We start from the raw sequence: 26,746 nt of genomic DNA on the forward strand, positions 1-26,746 counted from the left end.
ACCTTTTTCCCGGTGAGCTCTAGGCTGATGGAGAGTGTTGTCGCAAACGCTTCCGAGTCAACTTGCGTGTCCGACATGACGGAGGTTGACCAGTTGACCAGTGCCAGTTCTGCTGAGTTTTATGTTTGTTGGTGGGGTGAATAATGAGAAACATCTGACACAGAGGTGAATTTGAAAAAGCAGAACGCGTATGAGTTATCGGGAGGGTTTTATTAGAGCTGTCAGATGTAAGCGGAGTGAATGCGACCTGCTCGAGGCCCTCAATTTCTGCTTGTGAAAGTTTGGAGACTTTTAGGCTTGGCCAGAAGTGAATTGCTTGAGACATGTGATATTCACCAAGGTGAGTTGAATTGGGTGCAAAAAGATGTGATGCTCCTTTCCCGCATGTGAAAGGTGTGAAGCATATTGTACGCAGTTTAGAAGCGTATTGCCATCGTCTCTCTTGCTGTCCGATTAAGTAAGCGTCTTCGTGTTTCTCAATTGCAGACAGTTGTCTCAACTCCATTTTGGCACAACAAGCTCTCCAGAGCAAAAAGTGCCTACGCATATGAAGTCGAAGTTCCGCAGAGATGTCAGCCAGAATGTCAAGTGTTGAAGCTGACATCGCGTCTCCAGTTCTTCGATTTGCCTCATCTGCTTGCGAGAGGGTGTTGACTGAGTGAAAAAGAGCGACGCGAGCATTGACCTGGACGCCTTTCCAGCATTTGAGATCGTTGGTTTATTGCAGTCCATGAAGAGCAGGAAGTGAATTGCGCAGCGGAGATGTGGTGGAAGGACCGCGGCACGGCGGAGTGTTTCTCCGATGACCGGCATTGCGTCAGGGTTGACGAATGGGCGCCCGCGAATATCTGACCTGCAGTTCGCCTCAATCTCGAACCACAAAAGTCGACGATACCGCCGCGGTAAGGAAGTGGGAAACATTGCTCAGCTGCTTCCTGTCAGACTGCTTCAGCTCCTTCGAAATTCTGTCGCCATCGCACACCGCCGACTACTTCGCCTATACAAGTTGCTCACAGGTCCCTCCTTCCACGTAGACCCTCTTCAGCCGCGGCTACGAGCGCAATTGGAATAGACCAAGCATAAGAGGGGCAGTTCCTCTCTGACTCTCGCCGAGTACACAGTACACATCAAACATAACACTCGCACGACAACCGCCGCTATGTCCTTTTCCAACTTGGTCAACGATCTGTCCCGCCGCGAACGACCGAATTCGGACAACACAATCATATCTCGCAACTCCCAGCAGGATACCCGATCCACATACTCTCGAGCACGATCGTACGCCTCGACAGCAGCCACGAGTGTCAGCATAAGCGGCGACATTTCCAGCCAGCTTCATGGAGGCTACTCACATCCATTGGCAAGAGCATGGCAAGCAGAGCGGCAATTGACCAAGAGCATGCTCATCTACCCGCTCTTCATCACGGACAACCCAGATGAGATGACCGGCATTCCAAGCCTGCCGAACCAAAAGCGCATGGGTCTGAACAGGGTCGTGCCATTCCTACAACCTCTTGTCGCAAAGGGGCTGAAGAGCGTGATTCTGTTCGGTGTGCCTCTTGCACCAACAGCTAAGGATGCTCTGGGCACCGCAGCAGACGACCCGCAAGGACCTGTAATCTCTGCGATCCGCTTGATCAGGAAGGCCTTCCCGCAAATGTTCATTACTGCGGATGTATGTCTTTGCGAATACACATCTCATGGACACTGCGGTATCCTGCACGAGGACGGCTCCCTCAACAATGCTCTTTCGGTAGACAGAGTCTCAGACGTCGCGATCGCATATGCTGAAGCTGGTGCCCATTGTGTGGCGCCTTCCGATATGAACGACGGACGTATCCGAGCAATCAAGCTCAAGCTCATCGAAGCTGGCATTGCGCACCGAATAGTGCTCATGTCATACTCGGCCAAATTCAGCGGCTGTCTGTACGGACCTTTCAGAGATGCCGCGGGCTCATGTCCCAGCTTTGGCGACAGGAAATGCTACCAATTGCCACCCGGGGGACGAGGACTTGCACGGAGAGCGATCGAGCGAGATATCAGCGAAGGTGCAGACATCATCATGGTGAAGCCGGCGACACAATATTTGGACATCATTTCGGACGCGAAGGAGATTGGCAAGAACATGCCAGTGGCTGCATACCATGTGAGCGGAGAGTACGCAATGATTCATGCGGCTGCAAAGGCAGGAGTGTTTGATCTGAAGACGATGGCATTCGAGGCTACAGAGGGTATTCTGAGAGCGGGCGCAACGATTGTGGTCTCGTACTTCACGCCCGAATTTTTGGACTGGCTGGAGACATGAGAGAGTCAGCTACAGCGAAACAGTATGTAGAGCACTTTCAATTTTGATCGCATTTCCGCTCCTGCCGTTTTGTCTTCGGTGCGTTTCGTCGGGAGTTGACGCGAGAGACGCGTTGTGAATGGAAAGGGCAGGAACGGTCACTGCACTTCTGCCTTGAGCGCCTGCCAGGACTTCACTTTCTCAACACAGCCCACCATTCCAACTCCTCGCCCAACCAGCAACACGAAAATATGGCAGTCGAAGAAGCACCTCGCCGTTCTGGTCGAGCTCGCAAACAAGTGAAGACGCTCGCCGAAGAGCAAGCACAGGCGACCGAGCTCGCAGAGGCTGCACAACCATCTCGCGGCAAGAAGCGAAAAGGAGGACCGCTTGTGAAGCCCGGCAACGTCGACGTCCTCAACGAACAGAGAGATGAGTTGCACTCCGGTGTCGACGCTGCTTTTGATCAGCATGACGCCTCGTTTACAGACGGCGAGGAACATTCGCCACCTCCAAAGAAGCGCAAGACCAGTAGCAAGAAGAAGAGCGCGAAGAATGATGGCCGACAACCATACGGCGCTGCTCCGATTGGCACAATGATCGAATGGTGAGTCTGTGGTGGGAAAGCTCTCAACCAACCACTTCACTTCGCTGACGGAGGCATTGCACAGGATCCCGGGACGCATGCGCAAGCAGCCAAAGATCTGGGAGCTGCCCAAGCCAGAGAAGGCTTTCAAACCTGACTGGCATGCCGACGCTGCTGAGAGACGAGGCGAAGCTCGCATCAATGCTATTCCGAGATTGGAGGAGGGCGAAGAAGAGACTCGGATCCTGTCGTGCGTAACACTACCACTTGATCCACTCCTTCTGCTTACACTTTCTAGTGATATCGATGAGGACTCGGACAAGTACCAGAAGGCACGCGAGAAGGCCCGAACTGAGCGCATGGTCGTGCTGGAACGCAGTCGGGATGTCGAACAAGACTGCCATGCTCATCACGACGATTGCCCGGTCGAGACACTCCTGATCTCTGGCAGCAAGGGAAACGTTTACACCGTTCGTGTTTCTCACATTGTCACCTGCAACTGCCCGGTCAGCATCTTCGAGAGGAAGGGCACTGAGGAGCACTGCAAGCATGCTCTGTACGCCCTACACACGGTACTTCGCATTCCAGACCATTTGCAGTATCGCAACAGCTTTCTGCACTCGGAGTTGAAAGCGATCTTCGCCAACTCGCCTCCACTCCCTGCCCAAGTTGCCGAAGAGAGCGAGAAGGATGGCAATCGCAAAGCAACCGATGGAGACTGTCCAATATGCTTCATGGAGTTCGAAGAAGGCGAGGATCTCGTCTGGTGCAAGGCTTCTTGTGGCAACAATCTTCATGCTCAGTGCTTCAAGCAGTGGGAGAAGGCGAAGCATCCGGTGACTTGTCCCTACTGCCGCGCCTACTGGCAAGGCGAGAAGAGCAAGGGACAAGAGACTGCGACGATGACCAATGTTGCGATGCCTACCGAGCGCGGAAAGGGTGGCTACTACAACGTTGCTGCGCAGCTGGGATACTGATGGGAGTGGCGAATGATCGGCTCCCGCATTGATAGTGCTCTCAGCATGCAGAGAGCGTAGTGTGAACTGTTGACCAAGTCGCTCGCTATGTGATTGACAAACACGGGGGACCAATATGCACGGAATAGCGTTATGAGAAACGTGTCTGATGGTATTTCAATGAAACTCACTCTATTCTTCAGCTCAGCACCAACGCCAAACAGTGTATATTTGCTATGATTCAATAATACATCCTTTCATGAACACTCATTCCTCCCAACATGCTCTACAACTTCGCCATGCCGCCCTTCAAAATATTCGCATACCGCGTCTTGTCATCATTGCGATACAACACCGGACTATCCGGGTAAGGATCCACAACCTTCGAGTTCAATGGATTCAACTGCGCAGCGCGATGGAACATATCCTCATAAACCTTTCCATCATATCTTCCCAGCGAGCTGTTGAGCTGCCAATCCGGGAAATCCCACGCATCGACCAATCGCACAGCATGAGGTCGAATCTCCTCCAACAATTGCATAACAGTCTTTGTTCGTGCAAGACGGATCTGAGCGACTGTGCACGCAGCCGAAGTGAAGAATTCGGAACTCTCAGACACTAGAGTGTGGAGTGCGTAGAGGCGGAAGAGCTTGTGCAAGAGAGTCAAAGTCTCTGGGTCGAGGGTTGTTTCCGAAGAAGAAGATGATGAAGCGTGGTGGAGAGTTTCGTAGAAATTCTTCACGACGAGGTATTGCGAATGGGCGCGGGAGAGGTTATAGAATGCGACCAAAAGAGAATTCCAAGATTTCTTCTCTTCGTCTCGGGCGCGAAGGGCTTCGAAGGTGAAGTATGCGGATCTCCAAGCGAAGGCTGCGACGATGTCGTCGTCTTTGCCGAGAATATCGAAAGCGGCGCCGGTGTCTTGGCGTTTGAGGTAGAAGGAGAGGATTTCGGTGGTGTCGTTGTTGGGTTCGTTGCCTTTGAGGACGCTGCGGGCGGATTTGAGGAGGTAGCGGGCGACTTGTTGGGTTAACATGTAGTTGTCGCCTTCCCAGGTTACGGTTGGGAGGTAGTCGGCGTACCAGCTTCCCACGCCGGCGAAGGCGGAGTAGCCGTGGCCGCCCATGGCGCGGCGGCAGACTTCGAGGCCTTCGGCTGCGGTGCTGGAGCAGAGGGATTTGAGACCGCAGGAGGTGCCGTGGAGGTCGGCGAGGAGATCGGAGCCTGGGGTGGTTTCTTCGGGGCCGGCGGAGCGCTTGCTGTTTTGGTCGGTGACCTTCTTCTGCATGTTCTTTTGGTTGGCTTCGTAGAGGTTCATCATGCCCTTGCCTGTGAAGTGAAGAGCGTAGGTGGCGGCCAAAAGAGGGAGGAGACGGGCCTGCACCATGGTGTAGTTGAGGGTTTGGTTCTCGCCCTTCTCCCATTGCGGTGCGTCGCGATCTTGAAATTGGCGACGGACAGCGAGGTATCGAGTGGCGATGGTGACACCACGGGCGAGGGTGCTGCCAGATTGGAGGACAATGGTGCTGCGGACCCATGTGAGGGTGCCGTACACGAGTGCTGGTGAGGCTGGGCGGATGTATTTGCTTGTCTTAGGATCGACAGCAGAGAAGCGCGCCAACATGGCATCGTGAGGCACCTTGACCTTGTTGAAGAGCAGAAAACCATTGTCCATTGTGTTGTAGCCGACCTTTGGCCCAATGTCTCCAGCGTAGATGTTTGGCAGGAGCTGGTGTGTCTTCAGATCTCTGATTGGGACAATGAATGGGTGAGGTCCGTATGGCTTGCCATTGATGATGAGCTGTGCCATCACGCAGGCATGGTTTGCAGTTCGTCCGAGAGAGCCGATCCACCACTTCGATGCAGTCAAATGAGGCGAGTGGATGGTGAAGGTCTTGTCATCGGCGTTCCATGTTGCGGTCGTCTCCAACCCACGCACGTTCGAGCCGTGGCCAAGCTCAGTCTGCGCATAACATCCAATGTGTCTGTATGCCTCTGCAGGCTTCAAGTACTTCTCTTGCTGCTCTGGAGTGCCTTGCCCGCGGAGCGTCACCAAGTACATGCCCTCGTGCAGTCCATACGGCAATGGCTCACTAATCAAGTCGTTTGCGACCCGTCTGTCCAAATCATTCCAGTTGTTCTGGAATGCGATTGTTGTCAACCTCTTTGACCTCGCCAGGCCCTTCTCCCACTTGTCCACGCGTCCATCGAAGTAGTCGTTGTCCTTGATGAATACTGGCTCTGCCTGCAGAACCTTCAATATCCGGTTCTTGCGCTCGAGAGCCTCTTTGCCGTGAAGGAATACAGAGAGCTGTGCACTGTTGACCTTGGACTTGTTGCGCTCTTGAGCGAGGAGATCGGTTCCCTGCGGCTCGGACGGCTTCAGGTCCTTGACCCACTGTGGCATTTCTGCAGCCATGATGGATGGATGGTGTGAAGGAAAAGTGAAGATCTAGTGAAAGACTTCCACGCGGGTAAGAGCAATGGAGATATTTATTCCTTCTGATGATGAGAAGGCAAGTTCCTCGGCCTTACCGATGCACGAGACAGGGCAATACCCAAGGGCCAAGGCACAGATAGATGAGCCGATGTTTATACAGCTCTTACGGTCGAGAGAACGAGATTCGTAGCCTCGGCTCCCGAAATGGAGCACGTCACTGGCTGGTTGGGTGAGCCACATGCCGCCGGATCATGCCGTAGATAAGATGTGATCCGATGACGGTGAAGACGAGCACTTGTCCAAGGCTTGTCTTGGCAGAATCGAAGCATTGTAGAAGTCCATGTAAACACTTTGTGTTACCTGTGTTGTCCGTTGACTTTGACATTCAGTAGTCAAGAACGATCCAATGGCTCACTTGCGGGAATTGCCGATGCACTGTCCGCGAACATGAACAGTTTGCATGAACGGCGGGATGCTGCAGGTGAGAGTGCCTGAGGGAAGCATGATACAGTCCAGATATATGCTGGGCTGCCTCAGACAAAGACGTCTTTTTCCCTCCTTCTCGTTGGGAATCTCTGCCTGGGACGAGGGACTGTTGGCGTGGCCGCCAGCGTCGAGCTTGGCGCAAGCAGCCCACACTTGCCGACTGCCTCCTTTGTTTGCGCTCCACTCACTTTGGTTGGGAAGCAAAAATGTGCACGCTTTCTTCGCGCTGAGAACGACGATTTCTGTTCACCACAATGCCGGACTCATATCGGCCAGATTGGCGAGAGCGAGCAGCGCTTCTGACTGGCAAGGTCTAGAACGCCACACCAATTGTACCTGGCCACCACCCCCGCTCGTCATGCAGCGCCCGTCGACCATCGCCGTCTCTGCCCTCGCGCCGCACCTCTGATCTACAGCTAAGATGCCTCTGCTGAGTATGCGCACTTCCTAAATGGCGCACTGAGAAGCGCCGATGACGCCCTGCGGCCCTACTATATACCCACTGCAGCCCTCGTGCGCCGCCCATCTGTGTCACTTCACCATTGAGATTTCTGACGTACAGCACTGACTCGCCCGCATCCTCACGCCACCACTGCTACAATCATACAGGCACCGCCATGCCTGCCGACAAGACCGAATCAGCCCACGTCGAGCAATTAGAGAACCCCGAACATGAAGCCCTCCTCACCGGCGCCTTTGCGCTCGCCAGCTTGTTCAGTAGCTGTGTCGAGGCATTTGGGTTGATACATGCGAACCAGAAGTGGGACAAAGAGGAGCAGCTACAGTTGACGCGGTTGGGACTACAGCAGGCTCGTCTGTTGATATGGGGAACAGTGGTGGGCATAGCGTCTCCTCCAGCGTCTGTCACAGATCGCAAAGTTCCCAGACACCCTAGCTTGGCATATCCAGACTTGAAGGAGCCGACATTCTTCGATGCACGAGATGCCCGACTGGACGATCCCGAGTTCAGGACGCCTATCGAGCAGACCCTCAGCGCTATCGTAGACCGCTCGGCTGCGACCACGCGAGAAGAGATGATGGCCAAGTATGGGTTGAAACCGGCGAGAAAGTTTGGGCCGGTGCTCGAGCAGGCAATGGATATGAACCGGCTGGAAGGCTTTCGAGAGAAATATGCACTGCTCCGAGAGGTGGCCGAGGATGTTGCGCGCATCAATACAAGGCGGAACAATTCGCTGACCTACACGCCTTGGATGCTCGCCGATGTCGGGAAATTTGGCCACTTCATTGACCTCACACAAGAAAAGGTGGACTCGTTGATCAACTTGCTTGATGTGAAGGAAAAAGTGGACAGAGCCATGCGCATGGACATTCGAATGTTTGGCTGGCATATTATACCCGACCGAACGAGAACTGCCCAGGACATATCGAAGCTACGCATGCTGCAAGAAATTTGCAAAACTGATTATCCCGAGTACCTGGTTGCGACACAGCAGGCCCTGGACAACATCAGCCGCGAGGCACGAGAATTTGCCGTCTCCTCTTACATTGTCTCCAAAGAGCAAGCCAAGTTTCTCAAGTCAGGGCATGATGCTAATGGCGAGGAAAAGCCCAAGAAAAAACCTGGCTTGCTGAAGCTGTTCAAACCATTCGGCAAGAGGGATCAGCATCGCATAGGGCACAGCCACAGCATCAGTGGCCCGGCCTCTGCACAAACAGATGACAACCTCGACCCTCCTCGCTCCATGTCTGATGTCGGACCAAACCTTGGCCGTATTCGCAGCAAATCGGTCGGCACTGAACTGGAGCTTGATGAAGATGTCAGAAATCGTCTCGCGCAGATGGAGACGCACACAAGTGAGGGCGCCAGTGAGTCACCTATGATCGTGGAGACATTTGGCAAAGCGATCGACACACCATTTGCAAGTCCTACCACGGTGCTACGACCTGCGAAGGAGCCGGGAGTCGTGGAAAGGCACGACATGTACAAAGGCATTGCCAGGACTGAAACGCGAAACTTGCATCAGGCGGACTATTGAGGTGTTTTGCTGACTATCTGATATCGTTTTATACCCATTCGTTGTTCGCTGCATTTGACGGAGGAAGGTAATGTTCTTATTGATAGGTTTGTGCACTATAGTAATGAGATTCTTGACTGCCAAGCCTCTCAGGCAATTCTCAGTCACTCACCAATGTAGGAGTTTGGAATACCAATGCTCCTTCCAAGAGTGGGACGAGCTACATACAGCTCTAACAAGACATTACCGCTTTGCCGAAGTATTTGAAGCTCTGGAGTGATAGCTTCAACAATGTGACGTATGCAAAGTTAATCAAAAGCAAGTGAGAGGTATAATACCTTCGATGTCCTGTCTTTACTTCCAGCGAACAGGATGCAACGCACAAACAGCTGAAAGAACACCTCAATCAGCCAGATCCCAAGACACAAAACTCCACAATGGCAGGAATCACCCTCATCAGCGCAACCCCCTCCCCCTTCGCCCGAATGAACCGCATCGCCATGATCGAAAAAAACATCCACTTCACCATCCGCAACGAAATCCCCTGGCACAGCGACACGACCGAAACCCCCAAACACAATCCCCTCGAGAAACTCCCGATCCTCCTCTTCGATGATGGGAGAGAACCCGTCTACGATAGCGCTCATATTCAAGAATACATTATTCAAAAATACGCAGATAAAAAGCCTTCTCTTTTAACGGGAGATTTGGACACAGACCTTAAAGCCCGCCAAATCCAAACCCTCTGCGAAGGAATTCTCGACGCGTTCGTTCTTGCGAATTTTGAGAAGGCGAGGGAGAAGGGGAAGCAGAGTAAGCTTTGGTTGAGTAGGCAGGAGAGGAAGATTGATGGGGGGATGAGGGCTTTGGAGGAGTTGGTGCAGAAGAAGAGTGGGAAGGAGGGGGGTTATTTGTTGGGAGATGGGAATGTGATGACGATTGCGGATATTGCGGTTGTTTGTACGGTGGGACATATTGAATTTGCTGGAGTGAGGAAGGGGTGGAAAGGGCAGTATCCGGAGTTGGCCCAGTTTTGGGAGGGGTTGGATCAGAGGGAGAGTTTTAGGAGTACGAGGCCGGAGATGTTTGATTTGAGGACGGAGGTTGTGGTTTGAGTGGAAGTGGAAGTGGACGGGGTAGTTGAGAAAGTGGTATATGAAGTTGGTTGAATGAAGGTAGTGAACAATATGGACGAGTACTACCCCCTTCACGCACGTGCCTTCACTCGTTAGTGGGCATGCTTTGGATAGGCTTTTGCCTCAGCTGCACGATCAAACCTCGAGCTGTATCCACTGGTCCGATGTGGGAAGTAGGACGTCTATTCCCACGCGAAACGCTTGCTCCAAAGGAGACAAGTTGTCTGTGAGTTCGGCGCCATTTGGCCAGAATGGTCCATCAAGCTAATGAGCCGCCTGCCTCTTTCGGCTGGGTCGACCGAAACACGTGCCGTATCACGGGCCTGCCTGCATAGATCCAGCAGCACATCAGCACAGCACATGTGTTTATTATCAGCACGGGCTCGATTCGAATTCAGTCTACAGCGGCCGCAGAGTTCTCTCCCCATCAGAACGCAATTCATCGTGAACAGGACATGTCGTGCAACATGAGTGGTGGTTGCCAAGTGCAGCATTTCTACGACCGGACTCAGCACCCGTGGAACGGCGCCACTTTACGCTAAGTGCACAATAAAGTTCTACTACAGCTCCTGCAGCGACTGAGGCTGGCTGAATAGCACTCGACTATTCGCGAGTCTCCAGTGCGACAGCGCATGTTGGCCATTTTTCTGTGGCGGAAACACTTGGAGCACAACGCGCAGCTGGAAGAGAATTCGCATGCCGGCTACATTGTTCGTACAGTGTTCAGTTCACACACTCTCTCCAGTATTCGCTCGAGTCTTATCCCAACGCCATGAGCCGGAGCGTAAATGATGTGGCGGCGGCACGCTCTTGCTGTTCTAGATCCTGTTAAGCCAACAGCCCGTCTTGTGGCTTGCTTGCACCCAGCTGACGATTCATAGACTACATGAACTCGATATGCGCCAGTGATAATTGCTGCAGATCCAGCCAAAGTGTACGGTCAGCCTGCCTTTGCTGCTCCCTTCGTCCAAAATGTACACTCAACTCATCGCAGCCCTCGTTCCGGCCTCGTTAGTTGCTGCCGTTGGCAATAGCAACAACGTGTGCAACAAAAATCCTTATTTGGCTCTGCGTCCACTGTCCAAACTTCCCGCCGTGCAATCGTTCTGCACATCCAAGTTTCCGGCAGTCCCTTGCACTACCACATTGACGACAACCGCAACAGCGACCTCCTTCACAACAGTGTCGACTTCTACGACCACAACCGGTGAGCATGCTTGAGAAAGTACCATCTGGAGTGAGTGCTGACCAGCTGGAGGAACGACAACCAAGACAACAACGGTGCAGATTGATACAGTGCAAAGCGCAACATCCACCTCCACCTGTGAGTAGTTGCCTAAATCACATTACAGAAATGAATCCGCTAATCTCAATCATATAGCTACCGTCTTCACCGGCACGACCACTACAACGACTTTCACCTCAACGAGTACATCGACCACCTTCACTACAACTGCAACAGTTTGCTCCACTACCAATGTTCGCCAAGGTCGCTGCTAGTACAGAAAGCACCGACTAACACTGTTGCAGGACAAGCGTGACACTCCGGATGTCGAGCCAGCTCGCGATGGTTTGCAATACCATACCCTCATCCAACGCCCTAAGCTAGCAGGACGATATGTCCCCGTTGGCCGTCGTGAGCCCGCAAGAGCCACACCTTGTCCAACTCCTGATGCGTTGAAGAAGTTGGCAGCTTCTGCAGTTAAGACCTTCTGCTCCTGCGTGACGAAAGCTGCACCGTGCGCTGCTGCTGCAGCCACTGCGACCTCCACGACAACAAGTTCAGTCACAGCGACCGTCTCGACACAGGCGACTTCGACTACATCAGTCACCGCCGTCACCACGGAATTTATCATCAGTACGACCACTATATCGACAGTAACGACTGCCACAACATCCGAAGTCTCCACCACCGTCCTCTCCACATCGACCGTCTCACAGGTCCCATGCCTGAGCTGCACAAGCGGCACTTTCTGCGACAGTAAGCAAAACAATTCCCTTGTTTCGAGAGATTCTTACGCTAACGAACGTCTTCCTCTTCCCTAAACAGGTGGCTTCAGTTATACGCAAACGTGCGGAATCCGTGCCACTTTCGTGGGCTCAGGAGGGACACCACCCAGAGTGAGCACCCAGGTTTCAGTGGATGCCTGCCGTCAAACGTGCGCGGACCTTGACTTTTGCAATTTTTACACTTTCGATCTCCGCACGGCAGTGTGTACTGCGTATGATAATGCCGTTGGTTATGCCTCGACACCGGACTTTGGGTCGGTTATTGGCCAGTTTATAGCTGCTTGTTGAACTCGGCTGGGGATAATTTTTTCGTTGTCTTTGATGGTAGGAGATTATGGAGACTTGAGGGTTGCGAGTGTAACTCGGAGAGCATTTTGAAGGTTTCTAGAATAGGGACGTCTCTAGTCGCACAAGCGGGTTACATTCGATGCCAAAGCTCTGTTACTCTCCTGATCTCGACTGTTGACTCCCTTCGCAGCCCCAAGTTGTCTAGAGTACTTCGAGATGTCAGATCCAAGGCATGTATCTAGGGAGAGTGCAGAATTGCACACATGACGAAACTCACATGTGTTCCGTCAGGAAAGATCGATGGCTCTGCCATCCGCGCGAGCACCGAGGCCGGGGTTATTAGGTACTCCGCACGAGCATGCTCCTCCTTCTACTTTCCATTCTAAGCCCTGTGATTCGCAGTCGGCTTTGATTGCTTCAGAGCATTGAGCTGTAGCAGAAAGAATGATGGATGGGGAGAGCAGAGCGATGAGAAGAGTGAACCACATTTTTTGTGAAGTTTTGGTTTAGGCGGGAGTAGGATTAGCGAAGGACCAAGGAATGAGTTGAGACACATTGAAGAGGATAGGGCTTTTATATCTCATTTCTGCAATGTTCGCATGTCTTGGACTCTTGGAGAGTATACTGATTACGAGCTTCTAATGTCTTGTCCCGGTGTAGCTCCTGTAACTAAGTCTGGTTGAGGGGTTGCTCAGTGAACGCCAAGTAGAACTAGAGCGTCAGTATACGCTGTAGCAATCGAGTTGTCCGATAGCCGGAGTTTAGCTAACGAGCAGTCCGTTTACAACCAATGCCTAGCATCTTTCCCATTCGTTTCGTTTCGTCGTTTGATCTAGCTATACACGAATCGAGCCTTGGTAAGCGTGCATCGGCATGATGGGCAACGTTCCTAATGACGGCGATGATAGATACGCATCGCTTCTGCGGCCTTATCATCATTGATTAGTGATCGTGCCAGGTGCTAGCGCTTATGGCAGACGTAGCGTTCTTGGGTTTCCCTGAAGTGCTGCGCAATTCCGGACGGCGAGATTGCAACTCAGCGGACTTTCCCCGGATGATTCTTTCTGATCCTTTCGCCATATCTGAACATAATCCAAGCCATCGGAGTGAAAGCCAGAGCTATGAACGCTAACAGTGTGTTACCCCAGCCCTGTCCAAGAGCCGCATAGAGTGATGGACCAGCCAATGGCAAGAATGCTCCAAGGAGCGACCTGAAAATCGTGTTTGCAGCCGCAGCAGATGATGCGTACAAGGTGAATGCATCGATAAGATACGACTGAACAGGCATGAAGATTGCTAGAGTTCCTAGACCTATCCACGCTGTACCGATAATAGGGACGATCCAGTGTGCGCCAGCTTCTGCGGACCAGCCATACCATACTAATCCGATCGGGACGATCAGAGAGCCGGGAAGAAGTGGTAGAAGTCGGAACTCTGGCTTCCATTCTGTGCCCTTCGAGTAATGGACCACGAGACGATCTGAAAGTGCTCCGAGGGCAAATAGGCCAATCGCGCAGCCTACTCCGAAACCGAGATATGTCAGGCCTACGATACGACCACTGAATCCGTAGACAGTTTCGAAGGTTCTCTCGAAACTTGTGAATAGCAGATAGGTATAGCCGTATACCAGACCGACATACACCGATGTCAGAAACACAATTGGCGAAGTGAACAGCATGGCCAGGGGACGTTTGATAGCTCTTTTAAAGATTTCCGCTTTTGTGAGGTTGTTCGAGTACTGGTGATGTAGCTTCTCATTCCCAGTTTCGGCTTTCAGCTTCTTCGTAATTCGTTCGAGCAAGACTGGGGCATAAGTCTCTTGCTGTAGGCACAATGAGACGCAGGTACCGACTGCAGAGACTATGGTAAGCAACCAGAAATTCCATCGCCAGTCTGCAGCTTCACCTAGAAAGCCACCGGCTATTGGGCCTACGACTGGGCCAAGCAAAGGACCAGCTGTGAAGATCGCGGTGACTTTGCCGCGTTTTTCTTTGCGCACACAATCCGCAATTGATCCATTGCCGATTGTGACAGGTGAAGATCCAGCAAGACCACCGAGAAATCGAAATGCAAGTAGAGCTCCAATGTTGGGCGAGAGTGCGCATGCAAGGTTCCAAATAGTGAACAAGATACTGTTCGCGTGGTATACCGGTAATCGTCCATAGATCTCAGATAGTGGAGCAAGTATCAGAGGACCTGTTGCATATCCAAGAATGTATATTGAAACCGCAAAACTTCCGATCGTTTCGTTGTTCGTGCCAAAATCATCGAGTACGAGAGTGATGACAGGCGCCATCATTGAAGATGCGAGAGGCGTGAGGAGTCGAAAGAACGATATAACGCCCAGATTGCACCAGACTTTTGTTGTTGACCAATTCTGGGGATTGCGTGGATCATTATCAGACCAAGTGACTAGGTCCGGATCTCTGTCTTCCTGCTCGTCTGAATTACCATCGTTTCCCTCGTTCTTTTCGACATCTCTTGTTGATTGTTGCTGCTCGGCCCCATCTTGTGAATGCGTGTAATCTTCTTTTTCATTGAATCTTGATGCATAATATGTGCTGGCACCTTCTGAAGATGATTCTCTGCGCGCATTGTCAGATTCCGCCTCTTTAGACATGTTGATGGCGCTGAGAGGAGATGGCAGGCCTGAAACAACGACAAAATCGACAAGTGTGAGTCGATGGCCGTACCGATGAGACGCATGCGGTCGTGCAAACGCTTGTCTTGAAAGGGCATTAACAGAATCCCGCCATCATTGTGCACATTGATCGACGGCATTCAATCGCTAACACTGTTAAGCGTTCTCGGCATATTTGGCCATGTCTGCGAAGTTGAGATGGCCGCGGAAACTCAGTGCTGAGACCTGCCTGTGGCAGCTGCAGCACCGCAACGGCACTTACGCCAGTATACAGTCATTGCTGTCGCTCCATGTTGAGGCGGCGAATGTTGCACGCAGCGGGGGAAATAGTCGAACTCAAAGGCCATGAGTTGGGGTCATTTTGCCGATCGCATGACGAGTTGTAAAGCGGCTGCAAAATCTTCCAGCAGCATCGCGCTTTGGTAGAGTCGGTGAGTGGTCCGAGATCTGCAGATCAAGCAACGCCGCGAGGCGCGATCCGCTGCTCTGTATATCCATCGCTCCACAGCTCTGTTTGGATCGGAGGATCAGCATATTGCCAGCACAGGCACACGACCACTTTCCCAAAATAGGCAAACACAGGTCTGCACGCCTCCTGGGAGATATGTGCGATGTCGATGATGCAAGAGGAGCACTTGCATGTGATATGCGTGGGCGTTGGCGTGTTAGTCCCTTTGAAGCGGTTTCTATTGCACCACCGTTCGAAGACTTCGTCATTGTGCCAATCACGCACTCAACCGAAGTCTGCGATAACCATTCCTGGCTTGGCTTGTAGGAAAAGCTGTTGGATGCAGTATGGCCGAAGTCAGAGGCATCATATATGTCCGCTTCCCCAGAACGTGGCCTCTGCAGGGTATATTCTAATCATCTGCTCAAACACCTTTCACGGATAGAAATTATGGGGAGCATTGAAGTGTCCACCCAAGTGGTCGAACGCCCTCCATCCTGGCAGAAGTCGGTTCACGAGTATCTCGCCGAGAACGACCTAAAATGCAAGAAGGCAACGCCATTGCAAGGAGGAGCATCTGCTTACATCTGGAAACTGGAAGGTCTCGCACCTAAAAGACCAAGCTCGAGGCCAACACTGCCACTTCGCTCGATCTCTCAGGCATGCATCATGAAATATGGCGATGACACTGCCAAAAGTGTCGCAGGGATAAAGATGTCGCCAGATCGGATGTCCAATGAGGCTCAAGCAATGAACTCAGCAACACTCGCACGCGTATGTGCGGAAGAGCCCAGCGTCGAAATCCCACGCCTCGTCAGCAGTACAGATCAAGCGGTCATCATGAGCTGGGCCGGTGAGACAGATCTCAGATCTGCATATATCAAAGATCAGACTTTGGATGCTCGGGATGCTGGATCACGGATAGGTCGATGGGCTGCTGTAATGCATCGTGCTGGTCGCGGGAATCCAGATCAGGAGCAATGGGATAGCACCACGAGGGACTCGGTCCTCAAGTTGGAGGAACATCATCTTCGAACCAGACTTTCTGAAGACCCCAGCTTTACATCAGAGGATATCGAGAGGGCGGCTGCCGCATTTCATGCTCCAGATGAAGTTCGCACTCTGACAGCATACGACTTCCGACCGATGAATACGCTTCTGAGGCCAAGCGACGATACCAGCCGACCACTCATTACAGTAGTTGACTGGGAAATTGCCGGTTATGGAGACCCAGCCTTCGACCTTCGGATGTGGATCGCTGAGGCAATCGTGACTGAAGCAAAATATGGCGGCGAGAGAGGCCTGTTGGAAGGCTTCTTGACTGCCTATCGTCAACAGGCAGGGGAGATCATCGCGGATACGGCGCTCTTGTGCAGGGTGACTATCCTCGTAGGGTCGATGTGGGAATTTCTCATGCCATGCTCGATCTGGGACTGCACCGAGGCCGATGCAGAGTATTTTCGAAAGACAGGGCGAGAGTATATCCGTGCGGGCATAGATGCTGATCTCGATTGGTTATCGAAAAGCAGCCTGGCGTCGTTATTACAGTAATGAGCCTGGTAAACACCAACAGGAAAAGGTGTTGGTCGTGATGGATAGCGAAGGTGCCAGGCCATGTTGGATCATATCGTAGAAGACAGTCAGCGGTTCTCGTGGTTAGCTCTGGGTTGGAAGCTTGAGTAGGGAATGTTCATGTCACGTTAGAGAACAGCAATCTAAGGCTAAGCGATATATGCCGCCTTGAAAAGGTGTCAGCGAGGGCGGCACAAAGTTTCCAAATATGAGACTCACATTCAAGCGCACAGTCTCTTCGGCCGAGGTATGGTCACTGCGATGGCCGAATCCACTTGCAGCGAGTGCTTTCTTACGCTTCTGATAACCTTGAATATGCTATCGCACCGTCAGTATTGAAATGATCCTATGCTCCCTATCGCTACTTACGCGCTCGACACTGTCCTTGACAATGTATCTGATCACCGTGATGGGTTTGTCTTGGCCTAAGCGGACCACTCGGCCGATGGCCTGATCCTCGACGGAAGGATTCCATTGCGGCTCCAAGATGTAAACCCGTGATGCGGCATTGATTGTTAGTCTAAGTGGAGTCAGAACATGCTGCGTTCAGTAGATCAATGCTGGAGCAGCTTACCCTAAGCCACCAGTACCGATCGTCATGAGCAAGGCAGAAATGGTTGGATCTTCTCCGAGTTGTTCCAGTATCTTGGTTCGCTCGTGATGCGGTGTCTTGCCATGAACCACTACAGCTCGGATACCGCTCTGAGAGCAGAGGTCTGCTGCGAGGTCGATGGTCTTTCTCCAATATGAAAATACGATGCTTGATCCGTGTGTCAAAATCAGAACCAATATCGAATGCCAGTGACGTACCTTTTCTCTGGTGCTTGAGCATTTTGTGACACCAGCAAGTTTTGCACTAATGCGTCCAATTTGGAAGAGTGCTTCGCTGCTGCACTTGATGTGTTTATCGTATTGCCGCCCAGATTGTTGTCTTGTGCTTCGAAACTTTGTTTGCAGATAGGACACTCTTTTGGTGTCCCATCTGAAGCCCGTTCATTGTAGCATGTCGCGCAGAGGACATGAGAGCAAGTTCCAAGGACGCCGGAACTTTCATCGTCGACTTGATTGACACCAGCGATTTCCGCGCGGCACGAAGCACAAGAGGCGTCCTCGCTTTCTTCCAGCAATGTAAAAAGCTCATCCGGATCCAGCTTCTGCTCGGCGTATATCAGACCGTCCTGTCGGAAAGTCCCTTGGCTGCAGAATATTCGTAGCTCCAGTAATATTCTGAGCATAACGTTCCGTGTGGACTTGCCAGTACGCCCGCCCACAGCTGCATCTATGGCTCTCCTACCTGCTTCTATGATCTGGCGATAGTGCTTCGACTCGGATGAAGAGAGCTGAACACTTATTTCAACCGCCTCTGGGTCAGTTAATCCAATGATGTCCTTGTTCCGACGCAAGCAGATGGGTCGTAGTGCATCTCTCAAAATACGGCATCCGCGCCAGAAATTCTTTCTCGATAGAGTCGCCACGTGTTCGCGGAAGACCAATAGGTCTCCAAGCAACGGCACGCGACAAAAGTTCAAAAGAGAATACAAGTCGTCAATTTTGTTCGAGATTGGCGTGCCTGTGAGACACCAGTGGTGGACCGCTGCCAATTTTGTAGTCGCGGTGAAAATTTGAGTCTGTCGTGTTCGGATAATGTGCGCTATACATTGTGAGCAAGGCACGAATGCGAACAGCCCGTATGACAAACCTTCATCAAGTACAATTCGAAAAAAATGCATGCGGTATAGAACTTGACGACTGGGCCTGCTGTGCTCCTTTGCGATCGTACCGTAAGTGGTAATCACAATGTCGTGGTTGACAAGTTCTTCACAATTGCGCACCCTTTCGTGGCCGTGATACCGGGCCACTTTGAGCTTGCCGCGGCGCGTATGCCTACTGATGCTAGTCGATGGAAGTTCAGACATTATGACCAACATACTGCTGCAATTGCTTGAACCACGAGTCCATGAGTTCTACCCAACGTTTAGCGCTTCCCGAAACGGGTGCATGTAGAGAATTTCCAACTCACGGGTAGAAGGAACTGCGACCAGTGTCGCTCTAGTGCGCAACAGTGAAGTTGGCATTCGTGGGCTATTGTGCGTCGATAACTGACTTGCAAAGTGCTTGCCTCTGTCCATGGAACTGACAATGAGTGAGATTGCGGTCAGTGTCTTTCCAAGTCCCATCTCGTCAGCTAGAATGCCGCCTTGTGGCTCCGCTTGCGGCTGTGTTCGCTCGTCGGCAGTGATCCTATGACGGTATCTGAAGATCTCTGAGTACGTCGGTCATGATGTGTCTGCCAGTTGTACTTACACTGGCATGCCGCTCTCAGTTCTGTCGTGGCCCCAATATTGCATGGTATCTTCGAGAAATTCTCGACCCAGCTCGCGTTTACTCATAAAATCGAGGGCTTCTCCCTGATGCCTATGGAAGCAACCGTTACCTTTCAGGTAGCTCAATGATGAAGAAGGACAACATACGGCAATATCAGCGTGGTGACAATCGAGTTGTCAACTTCTACCGCACTAGCATTCAGCGCGTGCTGTGCCATGCCGTCCAAAGCAGTATTCCAGTCGCTGCCCTGATCTGTTTTGCTCCGTTTCGCAGTCATCTCTACGAACAGCTCATGCAGCAACATCTCATCTTCAGAAACGTCTAGATCCAACACTTGTGGATTCAAGTATTGCCTCGCATCATCGGATCGTGGGTCTTGTAGATATACATCATTCCTGGATAGCAGCTCTCCTATCCGCTGGCATGCGGCGATGGGACCCAAGATGTTGACGTCGATGTACAGCAAGGCTGAACTGCCGCTGGTTGCCTCTCTTCTCAATCAAGACGTCAATTGGTCACGTCCAACGAACATCTCACATTTCAAGCTGTCAGCCTGCAGGATCTCAAGTAGCACATTTGTAACCTTGGAGTTCAAGTTCGCCAATTCTCGACAAGATTGGTTGCCCACAATCAATCTCCCGCGCTTCACGACGAGGTTCAACCTTTGATAATCCTCGGCCGGCTCCGTCATCAGTGCAGTCAGACTTTGCGATGGCTGTAACATTTTGCAAGCAACGTGCGGAATCTACGTTACGATTAGCTTGGGACATTCTGCAGCCTGATGATTTACCATTCCAAAGCAGACAGGACCTATCGGAGCTGGTCGATCTGTCTCCATCACTGTCAAATTTGTGGTCGTAGAAGCAGTGATTGGCAGCTGGGTGCTCATCACTGCTTCTGGTACAAGCGACTCATTGTTAACGAAGCCAGATGAGGCCGATTGAGTCGCTATATTCTGATTTTCATTCGTGGTATGTTGATCCTGATGTGTCTCGGCCCTGTGTCCGGCAGGCGCCCGAGTACTGCTCCGGTCAATGCGATAATAGTTCTGGAACAAGTCCTCTTGTGCCGGCGTGGCACTCCGTGTCAAGACGGCATTCAGTAGAGCCCGAAGCGTCTTGTCAAATCGACTTCTCTCGTAGATTTCGTGGATCGCATCGGCGAGCTCATGATGGCCGGTCTCGATAGCACGACCTTTTGCGGCCTCAGCAACTCTCTCGAGCTGAATGGCATTGTACTCTGCGTGCGAAGTCTGGACCGTGGAATAGTACGCGAGTATCTTCTGAGTAGATGACAGCGCAGTTAGTGAAGCGGCCCGTTCCAAAGTTGTAGATGTCGTAGGGACAGAGTTGGTAGGGACATCGCGCGGGTGGACGAGCCGCTGCCGCTTGGCTGGGTACCCATCACCTCCCACCTGTTCCTGCTCCTCCTCAACCTCATCACTCTGCAAACAATCTTCGCCGATGGCACTCATGATGTTCATTGCCCTTGAGCGCCAAAATTCTGCTGCCAACACCATGCAGGTGGTCGGAGGATGCCGCAACAAGGCTGGCGGCTGAGGCTGCACTGCCTAGAGGCCGCACCATGTGTCGGTCTCTCACAACCCCCACCTGCCTCGCAACAATGCACTTCTCGCATGCTGTGAAGTATGGCCGAAGACCCACAAACCTCCCTGCGACATGCTTCGGGCAATCTCGATGATACAGTAGAGAACGACATAGACCGCCACCTCAACCGCACCTTTCGACATCCCTCATGGATAGAATCGAAGTCACAGATACGATTGTTGCGCCTCGCAAATCGCAGCAACAGTGCCATACCTTGTGAAGCTGATTTGGACTTATGCAACGTCTCAGACTTACCAAGCACCGAATATGCCGCACTTTCGTACTGCTGGGGCGAGGCTCGATCAAGGCAAGATGTACGGTGCATCACGATACACAGTCAACAGTTCGCTGTTCGCACAAACCTCTTTGACTTCCTACAATCGAACGCCGCCTCAGATCTTCGGACACCGATCTACATCGATGCCATATGTTTGGACCAGAGGGATGTGGAAGAGCGAAGCAATCAAGTCGGGTTGATGTCAGAGATATACCGGAATGCGTCTAGGACTGTCGTGTGGTTAGGTTCCTGTCCACACGAGCAGGAGTCGAATATGGCGTCGCTTCGCGACCAATTGGCAGACCTTGAGCTCCGAAATTGTCCCTGGAACACGGCTTCACTTGTTGGGCTAAGTTTCCTTTGTTCCAGGGTTTACTGGCGAAGACTCTGGATCGTCCAAGAGCTGCTGCTCAGTAAGAAGGTGGATATACATTGCGGAGACTTCATTTTTGACTTGACCGCTCTCGTTGATCTGGTGTCGCTGCCAAGCACTCAGCAGCTCCTCCCCGAAAGCCATGATGCTAGCTGGCGGGACTGCTGGAAGATTGCGAGACCTAGAAACTATGCCGAGCAGAGCGCTCAGGAGGGCGAGATCCGCGACGGCTGGCAGCCGGCAGTTCGACTCATTCATAATCGCGTCAAGTGGCTTGCGAGAAGAACCGATGCTGGTAATGCCATGCCTCCTTCCTCAGGATTGCCGTTCCATGAGGCATTGACAGCCTTCCGATACCATCAATGTCGTGAACGCAAGGACAAAGTCTATGCTCTCCTTGGATTGCTTGACGAAGAAGGCCGTTCGATGATGTGGTCTGACTACAATTGCAGTAAATATTCAGTATTCGAGCAGGCGGCTGTCACATGTCTCGTCTCGCGTTGGAAATCATCCGACATCTCGGCGAGAATAGGAAGTCAGAATTACGAAGATCGCCAGTACTGCGAGATGCTTGCCTCAATGCTTGCTCTCCACGACCTCGATGTTGAGTTCGGAATATCCAAGGCTACGCATGGGGCAAGATCTTACATGAAAGAAAAAGACTATGCTCCCGGAAATACAGGGCAAAGTGTTGATCTCGACGAAGCACATAGTCAAACCATACAGCAACCGTTACCCAGAAGCCACCAGAGCATCGGAGAAGGGGTCGGCAATGGTCAATGTATCTTCGAGCAGTCTTTGCGGCTTTTGCGCAACGAACTATCCAGCGTATAGATACAAGAGTTCGAGTCAACCGACGGAAAGATGTTGAATGTCTCACTGGATCATTCAAGAAAAACAGCGGGCCACAGGGGCAATGCGGGATATGAGCAGGCTCCGTGTGTTCTTAGACGCGATGAGCGCATATGAAGGAATCGTGGACTCTTGTTTTGACGTTCAGAATGTAGTGGCATACATGTGGGTTTGTTCAATGCGCCATCGAGGCTATCAAGTGCATTTGCTAAAACATTTCAGGCTTCTGTCAAATTCTTGTTGGAGGTAAGTCCACTCATATTTGCGCGTCCGCTCTTCAAAGCCGCCAACATCGGTTAGGCCACACATACGTACCCTGAAGCGTTCAATGGTCTGCTGAAAGCATATCAGAGGTTGGGAGAGAATACACCTGCTCCAATTCACATGCAAGCCTCATCAGAAGATCGAACCGAGCAGCGGGATCTTGGTGGGCATCTCTTTCACAATTTCTTCGAATTCCACAGGCTCGCGTTGCGCTATTTCAAAAAGCCCGGTGAGTAAGGTGAAGCTCGCGAAATTCCTCTGGTTGAATCTGCTGACCCAGTCCAGCCTGGAAGCAACTATTCTCAGCCACTTGGATGCACCTGGAAGTGCAATTGAACGCATCCGTTGCAACCCTAGGAGAGTACAAAGCGCTACTCCAGGACCAAGCTCGGGCCCAAGAATTGAATGAGTCTCGATGCCACATAACGCAAGCCAACACGTACCTGGCGCAGCTTTTGGCGCAAGCCAGTCAGACGAGATTGGAAGCACAGGAAGCGATTAGAAAGCTTGGTGCGGACGAGGTGGTCAGGCGCCGCGGGCATGTGGTTAACTGGCTTTCCGCTCCGGATGCCGGTTCAGATCAGGATCACGGCCACGCTGTGCGAAAATGCTGTCCCGAGAGTGGGAAATGGATACTGGACGACCCGCGTTATCGTAGATGGAATGATTCGCAAGCGGAGGAAACCCCATTGCTATGGGTCAATGCTATACCTGGCGCAGGTGAGGCTGATTGTCATTACCCTCACCGCGGGTGCTAATCATATGCAGGAAAATCCGTGCTTGCTTCTCTCATCGTGGATGAATCTTTGCCCCTTGCAAATGTCATGACGATCTTCTTCTACTTCAAGCATGATCACTCGGAAAAGGATACCTTTCTGGCCATGGCTCGCTCCCTTTTACATCAACTCTCATTACTAGACGACACGTTATTGCTATATCTATTTGAGATCGCAACAAGACGAGGTGAAAATGTCCTCAAGACGACGAAGCTGGCTAAAGAGGTGCTGACGACTTGTCTAAATGCCACTGGCAAGGTACGCGCTGTTATCGACGGGGTGAATGAGTGCCACGAAAAAGAGCAGAAACACATTGTGGAATTCTGGATCAGACATTGCGAGGAATTCAGATCTGGACCGAATTCTTGCCGTTGCATCATGTTCAGCCAAGATGATGCGTCCACACGACCGCTCTTTGCGACCGTACCAGCCATACGCATATATGGTGAAGCTCACAATGCTGACATCCGCGCATCCTGCACGTCGTGGGGAGAGAAGATTCAAAGCAAGTTCAAGCTGAGTCGACAAGACACACGGCGGCTTGTGACAGAGACAGCAGATCGTGCGCAAAGCATGTTCTTGTTCGCTAACATAGTCATGAACAATCTTTACGAGCAGGTAAGCCAGGCGGATCTTTTTGCAGAACTGAATAGTTTTCCCGCTGAGATTGGTGATGCGTGAGTGTCTTGAAGTCGTTCCGCTGGCAAGTCGTCCCAACTGACTATGCTGCAGATACGCCCGTGTCGCCCGGAGGGTCTTAGGGCATGGAAAGCTGCCGTCACAACGTTATGCTCATCGACTGTTGTCTTGGGTAGCTTGCGCGATCAGACCCCTCAAGTGGCGCGAGATTCAAGTCGCAATCTCGATTGATAACCAGACGGGAGTTGTGGATTTGGAAAGGAAATGCCTGAGAGTCACTCTGATAAAACTCTGTGGTGCCCTGCTGGAAGAGTCGCCTAACGGTGATATCGATTTTGTTCACCACAGTGCTAAGCAGTAAGACATTCGCTACAACAACACAATGCAGAGGCTTACTGATTGATTCGTGCAGATATTTGCTCGATCAAGGCTACGTGGATCGAGATGTCGAGCATCACAGAATGACCGAGCTCTGTCTTGGCTATCTCGCCCTTCCATTGTTTTCTGCACAACGCGCTGAATCTCAGGCATACGCAGATGCGGTGGCGGGCACCTATGGCTTCTTGGAATATGCAATGGCTTGCTGGACCACACATCTAGAACACGCGATCGACGCAAGTCGAGGGAAGGGCCTACCTGGCTCACTTGTACAGACCCTCGAAGCGCTTTTTGACCATCATTGGAAGGACCCACGAAAACGCACGAAACCGACCAAACGGATCACACAGCTGTACGACAGCATTGCCAACCTTGATGTCTGTGACAGGGTCAGGGACACAATGTCATCCATGCACAGTCTCATGACGACCAATTTGACTGATCATAGTGCAGTCGAGACTCTGACTTTGTTTGAGACAACGGTGCGCATACGCAATATCTTGGAACGCTTGCCTCAAACCGAACAGCTTGAGCACTTGTACGGCTCGAGTCTGTTCAAGTGTCCGCGCATCTACTGCAAGTGGTTCTCCGAGGGTTTCAGTCGGGCTGAGGATCGGCAATTGCATGTCGACAAGCACGAGCGATCCCACCTCTGTCCACATCGCTCATGTCTGCATGCAACCCTTGGCTTCCCCACTGCGAAAGAACTCTCGCGCCATCTAGATGTGGTTCACGGCCAGATGGCGACAGACGATACCTTCCCACTCGAGCAAATCGATTTCAAGGACCTCGCAACTTTAAGATCGGATGTGCCTCGACCGGTGGAGATTGTACAAGCCCCGGCTAGATCGAGAGAAGACTCGCAATCTGGAGACACATCGCGAGCACGAACGATATTGCAATGCGAACTGTGTTCTAAGGTCTTCACGCGTACATACGATCTCCAGTTGCACCTTGCCACTCATAACGACGAGAGGCCTTTCTCGTGCTCGGTGTGTGGTGCATGCTTCACCGGGCAATATGTACGCGACGATCACGAAAAGTGGCATAGAGGGACACGGACGATCCATTTGCAGTGGAAATGAACGCACATTTTCCAATGAGAGGGCGATCTGAAGATACACTTCCAACGCCTTTCAGATATTTCCAATAGATTGCGGGCACAACTGCGTGGTTCCAACTTGAAAATATTTATGCCCTGGGCCAAGCGCTGGGCGTTGGGGCTGTGAGCCTGTCACGATCCCAGTTTCATCGCCTTCTTTTCCCAGCCCAAGGACCGGTGACAGGCCAGGAATCTAGAAGCAGCCAACGCATCATTTACGGTTCCAGCAGTCGTGCTATCAACATTTGCTGTCGAAGTTTGAGTTACCCGGCAAATCCTGTGTCTCAAAGTACACGTGCATAGCTCTGCGCGATTTCGTCGATGGTTCGCTGCAAAATATACTCCGTATGTTTGAAAGAGGAAACTAACAGCCGCAGTCTCGCTACAGATCACTGGCGGTTCTCATCATAAGCCGGAGAACGCTTCGTACTTTGGGAACGAGCCAATAGAGGAGAAGGACACCATCTCGCTTGCCTTCCACCCTCGGCTGTGCTTGCGGTACCTTGGCGTGCATATTCAGATCTCAACGCGCAGACAGTGGCCAAGCACGCACGCGACAAGCTACGACGTCGTTCGAGGCTCCAAGATGATTCTGCCCAATTACAAACCTAGCAGCCGAGTTGGAAGGTAAGGCAAGACAGCGGTCTCAAAAGAGGTAGGTTAACAGAGCGTGGCATGTCCGTCCCCACAAAGGCGGACAGAAATCAGAATCTCACAACTTCGGGTGCTGACGATACTGTGAAGATCTACTCTGAGTGCACACACGGCCTCTAGCAATGCGACGGTCAAGTCGTGCCGCGTTGGCCATTTTTCGAGCTAACTAGCGACGTTTTCTTACGCTCTAAATCGTTGGTGCAACAATCTCAATGGTGCAGAGTCCAAGGACCGTGGGCACGAAAATGTGGCGAGGCCGCGGAGCAGAATATTTATGCAGCAAGGCAACCACAAGTGCCTTACGTCGTTCGAAAGTGGAAGACTCGGGAGTCTTCGCGCAGCAAAGCAACCACTGCAGCGCCTCGTCTGCCTTCCCTCACTCGTTGTCGAGCAAGATTGCTGCTTCGACAACGAGCCAAAAGAAACTCAAGACTCTCAGAGCTGTGACAATATCAGCAAGCGTAGTTTATCGGCTCGTCGCTTGAACACAGCTTCTGCTACAATCTGTCTGTTCCTAATTCGAACACGAGCGGAGCTGCGCATGATGACACCGCGCCAATTGCCTCGTTCAGCCGATGTTGGGAACAGCCCAATCTGTCAGTCAAAAGACCGGCGTTTGTCGCTCAATATTTCTCATGGCTGTGTTGTGTTGCTGTGTTGTGTCCGGTGTTTTGCG

General features: G+C 51.9%; 12 protein-coding genes across 12 annotated transcripts; 7 read left to right on the forward strand and 5 right to left on the reverse strand.

Moving 5' to 3' along the window:
* Window positions 1-1,159: 1,159 nt before the first annotated feature.
* Window positions 1,160-2,305, forward strand: HEM2 (Aminolevulinate dehydratase; the record flags this gene model as incomplete). Its single annotated transcript, XM_023597589.2, has 1 exon — window positions 1,160-2,305. One exon carries the CDS (start codon window positions 1,160-1,162, stop codon window positions 2,303-2,305), a length of 1,146 nt encoding a protein of 381 aa, XP_023453024.1.
* A 230-nt stretch (window positions 2,306-2,535) lies between these two features.
* RHO25_006793 (uncharacterized protein) lies at window positions 2,536-3,847 on the forward strand (the record flags this gene model as incomplete). Its single annotated transcript, XM_065602844.1, has 3 exons — window positions 2,536-2,891; window positions 2,956-3,120; window positions 3,169-3,847. 3 exons carry the CDS (start codon window positions 2,536-2,538, stop codon window positions 3,845-3,847), a joined length of 1,200 nt encoding a protein of 399 aa, XP_065458916.1.
* Window positions 3,848-4,112: 265 nt separating this feature from the next.
* Window positions 4,113-6,245, reverse strand: RHO25_006794 (uncharacterized protein; the record flags this gene model as incomplete). Its single annotated transcript, XM_023597591.2, has 1 exon — window positions 4,113-6,245. The coding sequence occupies one exon, from the start codon at window positions 6,243-6,245 to the stop codon at window positions 4,113-4,115; it is 2,133 nt and encodes a 710-aa protein (XP_023453026.1).
* Window positions 6,246-7,369: 1,124 nt separating this feature from the next.
* RHO25_006795 (uncharacterized protein) lies at window positions 7,370-8,749 on the forward strand (the record flags this gene model as incomplete). Its single annotated transcript, XM_023597592.2, has 1 exon — window positions 7,370-8,749. The coding sequence occupies one exon, from the start codon at window positions 7,370-7,372 to the stop codon at window positions 8,747-8,749; it is 1,380 nt and encodes a 459-aa protein (XP_023453031.1).
* A 416-nt stretch (window positions 8,750-9,165) lies between these two features.
* RHO25_006796 (uncharacterized protein) lies at window positions 9,166-9,843 on the forward strand (the record flags this gene model as incomplete). The annotated part of the gene is made up of 1 exon (XM_023597593.1): window positions 9,166-9,843. One exon carries the CDS (start codon window positions 9,166-9,168, stop codon window positions 9,841-9,843), a length of 678 nt encoding a protein of 225 aa, XP_023453032.1.
* A 993-nt stretch (window positions 9,844-10,836) lies between these two features.
* On the forward strand, window positions 10,837-11,910 carry RHO25_006797 (uncharacterized protein; the record flags this gene model as incomplete). Its single annotated transcript, XM_023597594.1, has 4 exons — window positions 10,837-11,071; window positions 11,123-11,188; window positions 11,246-11,343; window positions 11,395-11,910. 4 exons carry the CDS (start codon window positions 10,837-10,839, stop codon window positions 11,908-11,910), a joined length of 915 nt encoding a protein of 304 aa, XP_023451862.1.
* Window positions 11,911-13,198: 1,288 nt separating this feature from the next.
* Window positions 13,199-14,782, reverse strand: RHO25_006798 (uncharacterized protein; the record flags this gene model as incomplete). Its single annotated transcript, XM_023597595.1, has 1 exon — window positions 13,199-14,782. The coding sequence occupies one exon, from the start codon at window positions 14,780-14,782 to the stop codon at window positions 13,199-13,201; it is 1,584 nt and encodes a 527-aa protein (XP_023451861.1).
* Window positions 14,783-15,701: 919 nt separating this feature from the next.
* Window positions 15,702-16,802, forward strand: RHO25_006799 (uncharacterized protein; the record flags this gene model as incomplete). Its single annotated transcript, XM_023597596.1, has 1 exon — window positions 15,702-16,802. One exon carries the CDS (start codon window positions 15,702-15,704, stop codon window positions 16,800-16,802), a length of 1,101 nt encoding a protein of 366 aa, XP_023452883.1.
* A 170-nt stretch (window positions 16,803-16,972) lies between these two features.
* Window positions 16,973-18,058, reverse strand: RHO25_006800 (uncharacterized protein; the record flags this gene model as incomplete). Its single annotated transcript, XM_023597597.2, has 5 exons — window positions 16,973-16,990; window positions 17,043-17,141; window positions 17,193-17,343; window positions 17,398-17,583; window positions 17,634-18,058. The coding sequence occupies 5 exons, from the start codon at window positions 18,056-18,058 to the stop codon at window positions 16,973-16,975; spliced, it is 879 nt and encodes a 292-aa protein (XP_023452417.2).
* Window positions 18,059-18,731: 673 nt separating this feature from the next.
* On the reverse strand, window positions 18,732-19,425 carry RHO25_006801 (uncharacterized protein; the record flags this gene model as incomplete). The annotated part of the gene is made up of 4 exons (XM_023597598.2): window positions 18,732-18,787; window positions 18,844-19,076; window positions 19,128-19,238; window positions 19,295-19,425. 4 exons carry the CDS (start codon window positions 19,423-19,425, stop codon window positions 18,732-18,734), a joined length of 531 nt encoding a protein of 176 aa, XP_023451858.2.
* Window positions 19,426-19,647: 222 nt separating this feature from the next.
* On the reverse strand, window positions 19,648-20,622 carry RHO25_006802 (uncharacterized protein; the record flags this gene model as incomplete). Its single annotated transcript, XM_065602845.1, has 2 exons — window positions 19,648-19,893; window positions 19,939-20,622. The coding sequence occupies 2 exons, from the start codon at window positions 20,620-20,622 to the stop codon at window positions 19,648-19,650; spliced, it is 930 nt and encodes a 309-aa protein (XP_065458917.1).
* Window positions 20,623-22,360: 1,738 nt separating this feature from the next.
* On the forward strand, window positions 22,361-25,399 carry RHO25_006803 (uncharacterized protein; the record flags this gene model as incomplete). The annotated part of the gene is made up of 7 exons (XM_065602846.1): window positions 22,361-22,426; window positions 22,480-22,503; window positions 22,558-22,750; window positions 22,807-23,241; window positions 23,290-23,974; window positions 24,030-24,293; window positions 24,349-25,399. 7 exons carry the CDS (start codon window positions 22,361-22,363, stop codon window positions 25,397-25,399), a joined length of 2,718 nt encoding a protein of 905 aa, XP_065458918.1.
* Between the last annotated feature and the right edge of the window lie 1,347 nt (window positions 25,400-26,746).

The sequence above is a fragment of the Cercospora beticola genome, chromosome 4, assembly GCF_033473495.1.
Source record: "Cercospora beticola chromosome 4, complete sequence".
Lineage (NCBI taxonomy): Eukaryota > Fungi > Ascomycota > Dothideomycetes > Mycosphaerellales > Mycosphaerellaceae > Cercospora > Cercospora beticola.